A 12,052-nucleotide genomic window follows, 5' to 3' on the forward strand; every position below is an offset into this window, starting at 1 on the left:
CATAGGGTCATTGATAAATTTTACATAAAAATTTCATTTAAACTTATTTGAATCTTGTGAATGGCTTATTGTTTGAAATCATTAATTCAGAAATAGAAAAACAGTCTTCACTTTATAGAAATGACTTACTTTTATCATTTAAAATTAAAACTTCCCCTTCTTATATTTGGAGACAGGAGTTGGGAGCCATATCACACTGATGGGAAAATTGTTTTTATTTAAAAAACTTTCATGAATTCATTTTCGTTTTCATTGTATTCATTTTTATCAAAATGTAAATACTTTAATCCCATTGAATTTTAAAGTCACATTCTAAACTAAAATATAAAAGTCTCACTGAATTTTGTTCAATTATATCAAAATATTAAACACAATCACATATAGTTAAGCAGCTATTAAAAATCTAACCAGAACAAGGGTACTGGCTTGAATTGTTCAATATTTGGCAATAACTTAAAATACACAGCTATAACACTTATTTAAAAACATAGTTGTTTTCTGTATTTCCACCTTCATTCTGAGAGATATAAAGTTTAAGAAAAGTAGATCATGATTGTAACACGATCTCTTATGATACTTGTTTAAAATTTGCACAGAGGAAAATTTAATATTCTAAACAAATTTAGTATTCCAAACCATTAAAGTCTTTTAATACCCTTATTTGAAAATTCTCAAAATTACATATGTTGGTTAAATACTATTTGTACATATGTTGGATAAATCCTCCATTAATATGAGTTAAATTCCCACTGTAACTGAATATTTTGTAACTATACTATAAGAAAATAGTTTCAAATCTCAAACTATTCGTTTTTATTATCTTTATAATTTCCCTCTTTTCCTGTCATAAAGTTTACTGTGTGAAGTTTGCTTTTGTAAGATAAAATAGCATTGAATTACAAATCAAGAAATTTCAAAGTAGTTTTCATGTCTACTAGCATGAGTTATTATGTAACATACAAACACATTGGCAGTAAAGCTTCTACTTACATGGTTTACTGTGAAAAAACAAATCATCTGGAATTAATATGAAATAATATCCCCTAATGAATATTTTATATTTATTAAAATAATCTTAACTGCCTCATGACTTTGCATAGCTACCCAAAATACAAACCTTTTCCATATGTCATTTTAATACAAGGGTCATCAATTGTAGACCACACGCACACATACACACATACACGCCTATGGCAGAGACACTTTCTTCTGAATTCACCATTTGCACTTGCTTGCCCTCAGAAACTTAATCTTGCTGCTGATGAATATCCTCATGCCTAAGAATTTTATAGATAACCCAGTAGAAAATATTAAAAATCAAAAAAGCTAATGGGAAGCAGGCTCGGGAGATGGTGTCAATCTTCTTGGCCCGATCGATAAAGACCTTCCTCATTTCATCAGGGCTTTTTGGCATTACCTGGACAGGGTGGTTGGGGCCCTTTGGAGTCATGCCATCTTTTGCTTGTAGACATGGTCCCATTCCATAGGCTGTGAAGCTGAATCGACTTTCCCTTACCTCATCATCCTGTCAAAGAAAAATGTGAGTAGGCCCTTTAATAATAGAATAGAGCATGCATAACAGGCATCTCAGAATCATAACCAATATTATCATGGTTAATGTTTACATTAATATAAGGAAAGGATAACAGAAGCATATAAAGATGAGTTGCTTTTGTTCCCCACTGAAGTTTTATTTATCCCACTGCATTATATGGATGTGCCCATTAATAAATGTGAAATCGCAAAAGATACATTTTAATGGGAACACTAAATTCTGATGTCTACATATTGTTTGAATATAAAAATTTTAAAAAATCGGGAAAAAATCTGACAAAATACAAACCTTTTCCATATGTCATTTTAATACAAGGGTCATCAATTGTAGATCACATGCACACAATGGGATATTGTGTTTTATATATGTTCACAAACTAGATATGTTTTTGCATTATTTGTTTAAATGAATAAATGTGTGATGGCAAAGGGGAACATACCAGGATTATTGACTGAAGTTTTCTTTCTCATGGGGACAAACCTTTTGAAATTTTTTCTTTCAATTCTAAGTTACTTCCTCAGAAAATACAGTCTAGTTCAATAATACTGCCTGGCTTATGTTATCTTCCCTTTATGCTACTTTTCTGTTTTACACTAACCATTTTGGAAAATCTAGAAGATAGTCATGTATCCCAGTTTATATACAACTACTTTTCAGGCACATCGGTTTGGTTGAAGTTGTGAATGAAATTTGGCAGAAGTTTATTTCATGTTAAGGACATAAACTTTTCATAAATCTATTATTACTATGTTCTTCTAAAAAGTATCATTTCTTTTAAATATGGCAAATTGAAGACAATTTTCCATATTTGTAAATGAAAAGATTTAAAGGAAAATTTAAAGGAAAATTATTTAATAATATATGATAAATGCAATATGCTTATGAGAGAAATATAATATTTAATAACAATGCACATTATTAATGAATAATTTACTTTAATACATTTATTTAGAATGTAATGGTAGTTGGCTACCAATGAGTAAGGTACTAAAAGTGAAGGTCTAAATGATGAGAAGATATTTAATAAAGTTGTTATATCTCTCCTATTATAACACCTTTCCATAATAATATAAAAGATAAAATAACTGGCTTGAAGTCTTGAAAATTATGGGCTGGGCATGGTGACTCACGCCTGTAATACCAGCACTTTGGGAGGTGGAGGTGGGTGGATCACAAAGTCAGGAAATGGAGACCATCCTGGCCAACAGGGTGAAACCACATCTCTACTAAACATACAAAAATTAGCTGGGTGTGGTGGCGCACAAGTGCAATCCCAGCTACTCGGGAGACTGAAGCAGAGAGCCCAGGAGGCGCAGGTTGCAGTGAGCCGAGATCATGCCACTGCACTACAGCCTGAGCCACAGAGCCAGACTCTGTCTCAAAAAAAGAAGAAAAGAAAATTATGTTGGTTCTGTGAAAGTAGCTGCTCTATGAATAATATAAAATATGAAAGTGAAAATATAGAAGTTATTATGAATTCTAAAATGAGAAGATGACCACAGTTGATGCAGTAAGGTATAAAATAGTCTTTTTTTTGGGAATTATGAATGTAATGTAATTCCACCTGAAAAACAAAAGTATATTATAATTGGAAAATATTTCCATTGTAAGATATATAAGCAATTGAATTTTGAGGACACAAGTTTGAAAGAAAAACTGACAATCCAACCTACCTGAGACTACTGTTATAATCTTGCAAAAAATGAAAATTGATTTTCCAGTGTTCTGTAAATAAGCATGTTCATTTAGACTGCCATTGCTTTGGCTTCCACGAAACTTTTAGGGCAGATTTATTATTTGCCTTAAAGTTTTCTATATCTTACAAATTGGGATTAAATTGTTGTTATGTCAGTGCTAAAATAGCATCCTTATAACTTCAAAAATCATGCTGGCGTTTGCATTTCTAAAGGAAAATGTAGGTTACTCAGGTAATTTGCACTATTTTGTGTACGAATCAGCTGAATGTTGAAGTATAAAATAGGCTCTGAAATTATATCAAACAATGTGTTAAAAAATCTATCTCAATTTAAGACAAACGATAACTTCTTACTATTTACAATGAGGTGTTGACATGTTAGTTGAAGAACTTGAGAAATTCATTGTCAAAATGCTCAGATTTCAGGATTCTAGCTGATGTGCTTAGGAAAGCAGAATTCATTGACTACCTTTCTAATGATCTGTTCTGAATAACTTATAAATATATTTATTTATTTGTTTTTAAGATGGAGTTTCACTCTTGTTGCCCAGGCTGGAGTGCAGTGGTGCAATCTCTACTCATGGCAACCTCCACCTCCTAGGTTCAAGCGATTCTCCTGCCTCAGTCTCCTGAGTAGCTGGGATTGCAGGCATGTGCCACCATGCCTGGCTAATTTTGTGTTTTCAGTAGAGTTGGGGTTTCTCCATGTTGGTCAGGCTGGTCTTGAACTCCCGACCTCAGGTGATCCACCTGCCTCGGCCTCCCAAAGTGCTGAGATTACGGGTGTGAGCCACTGTGCCCTGCCAATAACTTATTTTAAAACTTGAGAGACCCTAGCTGCTCATCTCAAAACAGAGATGATCTATTCAAAATTAACATATTTGTGAGCAAATGATTTTTTTCTCATTTGTATGTCTCTATATAGCTGAGTGTGAGCAAAGAGTTAACATACAGCCTCGGCTGTTACAGGAGTGTGGAGAATGACCACTGATTTTCTAAGCATCATTCCCCCGAAAACAATAGAGGTAGGCTGCATGGGGAATTGGAGTTGGCCTCATTGACTGTGAGGGGCTGCACCTGCACTGGGGAGAGGTGCATTGGCCCATGTGACTAGATTGTATACAAGTGTGGTTTGGAACAAAAGCTGTGATTCTCTGCGTGAAGATGATCATATACACCATGATTTTTGTCCACAGCAGCTTTACCTATGTGTTCTGTGTGATGAGGGGCAAAAGAAGCTGTGCTCTTGAGAAGCTGCTGAGTCTCCTGTGTGAGGCAGATGCTAGAGGCCTGATGGGTTTCCTGCCTCACATCCTCCTAGGAGGCTGAGTGAACACAATTTTAGGTTAAAGCCTATGGTGCCCTGAGAGTCTATATGACAATTTGAACCCCAAATCTCAGCAGCGGTGGACAGAAGCTAACCAGGCTTTCAATCCTTTGAGAATTAACATGGCCAAATGTTCCAGGAGGGAGTTCTGAGGAGAATCTGATGCTGATCCAACCTGGTTTGCAGATAGCAAAGATTCTGCAGAAAATAACATGCTGAATATTACAACCGGAATATGGATGGCATAGGTTTTTCCCTTGTTGAATTGAAAGATGGATGATCAGTGAGATAAAACTGAGGGGAAAGTGGCTCAAGAGACAGTTAATTCCTTGTTTTCTATTAATCAATGATTTTGGGGGTTGGGGTGGAAGGTCATGCCTGTACTCCCAGTGCTTTGGGAGGCTGAGGCAGGTGGACTGCCTGAGCTCAGGAGCTGCGGATCAGCCTGGCCTACAGCCAGTCTCTGCTAAAATTACGAAAAATCAGCCAGGTGTGGCAGCGGGTGCCTGTGGGCCCAGCTACTCTGGGAGCTGAGGTGGGAGGATCGCTTAAACCAGGAAGTGGAGGTTGGTTTCCTCTGCACTCCAACCTGGGTGACAGAGTGAGAGATCCCGTCTCAAAAAAAAAAAAAAAAAAAATTCTCGTGAAACAAACCACTCAAGGGAAAGAGAAACAGCCAGTAAAGCAAGCACAAGCAAGCAGCTTCATGACCTGAGCTCAAGATGAAAACAGAAGCCCAGATGGTACTTGGAAGGACACCACACTTAATTTTAATCTTCCCTTCTGTAACCCCAGGCAAGTGACACTGCAAACTAGTGACTATAGTGCAGCTCTGTTCCGTAAAAATACAGTGTATGCCACAAATAAAAGCCATGTGGGTAATTTTAACTTTCACATTAACTACATTTTAACAAGTTAAAGGAAACAGGTCAAAATATTTTTAACTTAAAACAAATTAACTCAGTATGTTCACAATATCTTTTCAACATTTATTAAAGTAAAAATTGAGATACTTTTCATTCTTTATTTCATAGGAAGTACTTGAAATCTGGTTTGTGTTTTACATTCACAGCACATCTCAATTCAGACTCTAAATTTCTAGTGCTTGATAACCACATGCAGCTAGTAGCTACCAAATTGGACAAGGTAATTACAGCATAAAGGAGCTAGCTCACTTTGCTAAGAAGTGCTAGTAGGTCTCTAGGGAATCCATGCTTTCCTAGATCTTTAACTGACTTAGGAGCTAATAACGTATTTTTGGATGCTGCAATGTGAAAATGTAACGTTTGGTGTGAATGCTAACCCCAATTCTGCTGCAGTGTTATCATTCAGGAATTACTGGCAGGTGTAATGTCAGTGACCTTTTTGGAGTAGGTGAAGCCTGGAGTGGTATAAATCTGATGAGCGTCGGTCATGGTGGCTCACACCTATAATCTCTGCATTTTGGGAGGCTAAGGCAGCGGATCACCTGAGGTAAAGATTTGAGACCAGCCTGGCCAACATAGTGAAACCCTGTCTCCACTGAAAATACAAAAGGAAAAAAAAAAAAAAAAGCAGCTGGGTGTGGTGGTGCCTGCTGGTAATCCCAGCTACTCAGGAGGCCAAGCCAGGAGAATCACTTGAACCCAGGAGTGTGTTATCATTTACACTCAAATAAATTAATAATGAAGAGGAAAAAACCTAAAAGTCAAAATCAAAATACTCCTAACCATCAGATTCATATGAAACAAAGAGAAAAAATGTTGGCCAGGCACAGTGGCTGACACCTGTAATCCCAGCACTTTGGGAGGCCGAGGTGGGCAGACCACTTGAGGTCAGGAGTTTGAGACCAGCCTGACCAACATGGTGAAACCCTGTCTCTACTAAAATCACAAAAAATTAGCTGGGAGTGGTGCTGGGCACCTGTAATCCCAGCTATTCAGGAGGCTGAGACAGGAGAATCACTTGAACCTGGGAGGCGGAGGTTGTAATGAGTTGAGATCGCACCATTGCACTCCAGCCTGGGCGACAAGAGCGAAAATTCATCTCAAAATAAATCAATAAATCAATACATCAATCTATGCTGAGAAGGGAAACTGACTGATGCTCTCACTGCTGTGAAATGTAACACCTCTACAGAAGAGTATATATGTTAAGTACAGCAGAAAATCTGGGCTGGCCACATAATAATCAGAGAGGAGCCTACTCAAACCATGTGCCCTGGCCAAAACTGGGGTAAGCACTGGGTTAGAGGAGTCCTTAGGCATGAGGCCTTTATTCTGGGAAGGCAGGAGGGTATTTAGATTCATGGGTACATTAACTCTTGCAACTGTTCTACTGGGTTTTACCGATGAGAAAAAAAATCTGGGCTGTTCAGAAGATCATGGCCAGAGGTACAGCTATAAACTCTCTTTAGGTGTCTGTTAAGACACGAAAAGAACACCGCAAAAATTGACAGGATTTCAGTGAACAATTTCCTGGCATGTTATCACCTGCTGAGAGGATGGAAATCTGTTCCAGTTTTGGCAGCCGACTCCCCTAAGGAACCCTGTTAGATCTGTTCCTTTCAGCTCAGATGTTAAATCCCACGGTGCCAATGGGGAATTGAGACAAAAGGCATTGACACAGATTGCTAAATTTACTCCATCAGTTAAGGCAGCTGAAACAAAACAACTGACTTGAAGGCCGGGATTTCCTTGCCCGATTCTTCATGGGGCTCTAAGGCTGTGCAGTGGTTAAAGATGAATTGTCATGGGGGTAGTGAACACAGTTTCTTGCAATTTACTGATGCCAAGGTAAAATATGTGGTAATATTGCTGGGGGACAGGAAAGCAATCTAAAGAGTGGATGAGAAGCTGCCCGAGCAGGGAAGGAGGCAAAGGATCAGCTATAGCAGTAGGTATTATGGTCACACTAAACCTGAAGGTAGGAAGAAAAGAGTAATGTATACTCAGTAGGTGCCATTGCCTTTAACCAAATGTATAAATGGAAAGGATGTGATACATAAATGAAGGATCTTGCCATTTCTGGCTTGAGCCTAGTCCTGGGCAAGTCATTCCTTAGCCCAGTTTTAATTGGATGTAATAAAATAAGAGCCCTCAGAATTGCCTACATCCTCCTTTGTAGGAAGATTACTATTTGAGTTCAGTAAAGGAGTTTCCCAATAGCCTCCACCATGCTGGTTGGATGTGGTGAAAACTACTTAAGTGTTTTGGACATGAAGCTCTATTCATGAGTTCAGGACAGGAGGCTGGTTGGATTTGGTAGACTTGACTGATATTTTTAGTCTCAATGGTTAAAAAACGTCAAACATAGTATGTCTTCATGTGAGGTGGATACAGTTATAATCTTACTGTCCATCCCTAACGGAACCAATATGTTGTCACAACTGGATAAGAAACAATTTGGTCCAGATAGTCATCAAAAGTAAGTTGTTTAATAAATGGTAGTTTCCCTCGCCAAGCAGAAAGTCAGGGAGTTTGGAAACTGTAGTGGCACATGTGACTAGGTAGTGGCACATGTGACTAGGTAAGGGCAGTTAGTTAATCGAGATAAGATGCAAGGTCCAGCTCACGAACCAGTCCAGCTCATGAACCCACTTGCAAGAAATAACCTGGTCTGAGAATACCAGCTACAAGTCACAAACAAGAAAGGGCAAACTGCTATTTCTTCTACATTCTGCTATGTAAAAAAAGCTTATAGCACTGTTGAAATTTGGCAGGTACATTTTGGATGCTGTTGGCCCCACATTAGAAAGTGACTAGAAGACAGACTGAATTTCGAAGGCAAGCTAAATCAGACTGTGAGAGATCTAAGGTACGCAGTAGCCAAGCTGTCCCTCTGAGGTCTTAAAATTCACTGATGGTGCAAGTAAAACACACATAGACTGGAGTTGCTGGAAAAAGCTCAATAGTGGCACTCTAAGGCGGCTGCTAAGATTCTAGACTAGAAAATTATCTGACATTGTTAGTGGGTATAATCCATTTGAATGACAGCAGCTGGCATTCTCTTGAGTTCTGGTTAGAAATAGCCCCCAAGACCAAAGGAATCTAAAGGGCATCAGTCTATATTTAGGCCTGAGATACTTACCACATCATGGGTGATATAAAAAAGATATTCCAGTCTGAGTGCCCTGATAAAATTAAAATAGTATATTCAAGACCAACTGAAAGTGAGTGACTCTGCTGGAATGCATCATGTCCGTGTAACAAAATCCTATGTGACAATGGGCCAATGATGGACCTCCAGTTGAGCTACCCACAATGGACTGAACCTCATGGCTTTCTTCCAACAGAGGCAATGCAGACCACCTAGCTCACCAATGGAAAGTCCCATATGGAAGGTCAGAACCCCAAACACACCTGGCACTACTCACTCCATGGAATGGATCAGGAGAAGAAAGCAAAGGTAAGTCTACTCATGAGCTGACTTATGAACAGTGGCAGGATCAAAATTTGGTTCTTACCCTCAGAGCAATATCTGGATATTCAAAGATTCCTTGGCCCTAGCTAGTGGTCTTGCCTTGTGGTCAGGCAAATGGGCTTTGGTTAAATAGGTAGTTAAGAATATCCCATGGTGGGAGAAGATGCAATTCCTTGTAGAAATTACAGGTGAGAATTCATTTGGGTCCTACAGGTGCCTGCCAAGTTGATGCTTCAGTAGGGGACTAGAATGCCATGGCAGGTGCCTTGTATTGGCTTTGGGTGTAGCCATGGTGGTGTTCAGTCCATGCCATAATAGGCAGAATTGTGACATATTCCCTGTCACCCAGTGAAGCCATTTATGTGGTGAGAGCTTGTCGTTAGTATCAACAAGAGAAAACCTGTATGAAAATTGCTTTTGGCTTGACTCTTCCAAGCACAAGTGCTAACACATAGCTGTAGATGAAATACCTAGGTTTCTTGTCCATGGCTTCTGGAGGATTCAGTGGCTATCACTTGAAATTGACAGATATTCCATCTTGGGTTTTCTTTACATTGTAACAAAAGCCACAACTGAAGATATTATTAAGGGCTTGGAATAAGGCATTTTTATATTAGCTTGGGCTTCTCAAATATAACTCATTGAACAAAGGAACACATTTTAGCCCAAAATGCACAACATGGTTCAAGAGCACAGCAGAGGAAGAGCCTCCCATATCCCATCTGCCCAGAGAGCAAAGGCTTAAACAGATATTGGAATGGGCAATTAAAGCATTTAATTATTAGATATGTGATGACAAGGACATGCAAAGTCTGCATAGCCTTAATTTAGCTACTTAACTCTCCGATACATGGTTTCTCATTCCAGGAAAATATTTGCTATACTACCTATCAGTGCTTTTAGAGTTAGAGAAGATATATAAAACACCTGACAAAACACTCAAATTGCTGCTATATTATTAATATTTTGAGTGTAATATTACATTATTCTAGAAATTGCACAAAGCACAATAGGAAAGAATACTAATAACTTGAATCATTTTACTATTAGATGTTTTAAACTCAGAGTAACCAAACTAGCACTAAAATGCTATGTAAAATAGGCCACCCAGTCACCTGTTCTCCAGGGTGCCTTGCATCTGTGCACTGTTACACTAAAAGGTTAACCAACAGCATAAAAGTAAAAAGATCATTCACCCCTCCGGACCTCACTGTTTCATATGGTTTTGCCATATGACTGCTAGAATTCCTTGCAAATCTAATTTATGCAACCAAAGAGTCTTCGTGTTTTAAATGTGTTCCATGAAACAGCACAAATCATTTTAAGTATGCCCATGAGATGAGGCATTGTGGAGTCATACTAGGGCCCTTTCAGAAACAGAAATTCAGCTCTGTGGGAAGGAGAGGACCAGACTCCTGTACAGTGTCTATCTGCGCTTGTAGTAAGACAGCGATGACAGAGACCATGAGCCCCTGGACCTTAAAAACATCAAGTGATTTTTTTTTTCTTAATGACTGGCTTCTTGGGACTTTTTTGAAAGGTTGCACCTAAACAATGATTTTAAGCGTAGCTAAAGCTTTTCTATCAGCTTATTATTATTGTTAGATTACTAAATTAGAAGAAGCATTGAATTATTTTATTACTTATTTCTCGACTTTGCATTACACAATCATAAATTATCCTGTGTTTATGTATGCTTACTTGTGCAGTGATATTCCTTATTGTAACTAGCACTCAAATACTTTTTTGAGATAATTTAATTTTCTGTAAATAGCTTCAGTTTAAATTCTAATGGACTACATGTAAAAAAAGCAAGAAATAAAAAAATGTATCTAGAACTTTTGATTCAGAGGCATTATGTGTTAGCCAATATTTATTAGATATAAAATTAAGGCCCTTGACAACATAAAATATAGATAATAATAAAGATTAGATAGAATGAACTAAAAAGTGGGCAAAACCGCTGACTAAAAAGTGAAATTAAATGAAGAGTTTAGTTTACCCACAAGTAAACCTTCTTACTATGCTTCAAGCAAGTTAGAATGGTAGGCAATGAAAAATGGAGACAGACATTTGTCTGTAGCACAATTCTTTCTACAGGAAGATCCTTTTTTTGTAAATGTAAAACTGACAATAAAAACATTTCAGTCATTATGCTTCAATACCATACAGTTAAACTTTGCATGTCTCTTTTCATTTTATTTTAATTATTATGCCAAACACCGATTCATGTAAAATGCAAGCTGAAACTAGAAATATTAGAGACCAAGAGAAAATAGGAGGTTGCATATTGTCATTGAATAGAATTGCTTCATCGGTGTCATCAAACACAATACTGCATATTAACACATGCGTGAGGCAAGGGCTCATTTTGTATCTTCTTCTTAATCCTCAAAAATGAACAGAAAAAATAAAACAAGTGGATGTGAGAGTGAGAAAGGCATGAAGATTGTCACTGACTGTGAATAAAACATTAAGCATCTAGAATAGCATGAAGTATTGATTATGTGAATTGCTGTAAAATATAACAGCATTGAAGACATTATTTTCATCTTAATGTTTCTCCCTCAGTAGGTACCGTTGGGGCAATGTTTATGCAATTAAGGAATTAAATAGATTATTCCAAATGTCTTTTTATTAAATAATTTTCTGTAACTTTATTACCAAATGGGAATGTGACAAAGGAAGGAAAATTGAATTATTACTAATTTCTATTTATATGGTTTCAAAATGTGTGGACTATTTTAAATTACTAATAAACACAGCAATGACTTATTTTGTTGGGAAAAATCATTGCCCTTTGAGAATATCAAGATCAGATGAAAAATGTGAATGAATTAAAATTGTTTTTCTAGGGCCGGGCGCGGTGGCTCAAGCCTGTAATCCCAGCACTTTGGGAGGCCGAGGCGGGTGGATCACGAGGTCAAGAGATCGAGACCATCCTGGTCAACAAGGTGAAACCCCGTCTCTACTAAAACTCCAAAAAATGAGCTGGGCATGGTGTTGCGTGCCTGTAATCCCAGCTACTCAGGAGGCTGAGGCAGGAGAATTGCCTGAACCCAGGAGGCGGAGG

General features: G+C 37.8%; 1 protein-coding gene across 2 annotated transcripts in view; it reads right to left on the reverse strand.

Annotated features, from left to right (window-relative positions):
• Positions 1–245: 245 nt before the first annotated feature.
• Positions 246–12,052, reverse strand: part of GLRA3 (glycine receptor alpha 3) — a 200,590-nt gene continuing 188,783 nt past the window's right edge. For both annotated transcript variants that reach the window (XM_017498540.2, XM_017498539.2), the window contains one exon: positions 246–1,525. In XM_017498540.2, the coding sequence (XP_017354029.1) occupies positions 1,247–1,525 (279 nt within the window). In that variant the 3' untranslated portion in view covers positions 246–1,246. The remainder of the gene's footprint in view (positions 1,526–12,052) is intronic.

This window comes from Cebus imitator, unplaced genomic scaffold (genome assembly GCF_001604975.1).
Source record: "Cebus imitator isolate Cc_AM_T3 unplaced genomic scaffold, Cebus_imitator-1.0 Scaffold243, whole genome shotgun sequence".
Taxonomy (NCBI): domain Eukaryota; kingdom Metazoa; phylum Chordata; class Mammalia; order Primates; family Cebidae; genus Cebus; species Cebus imitator.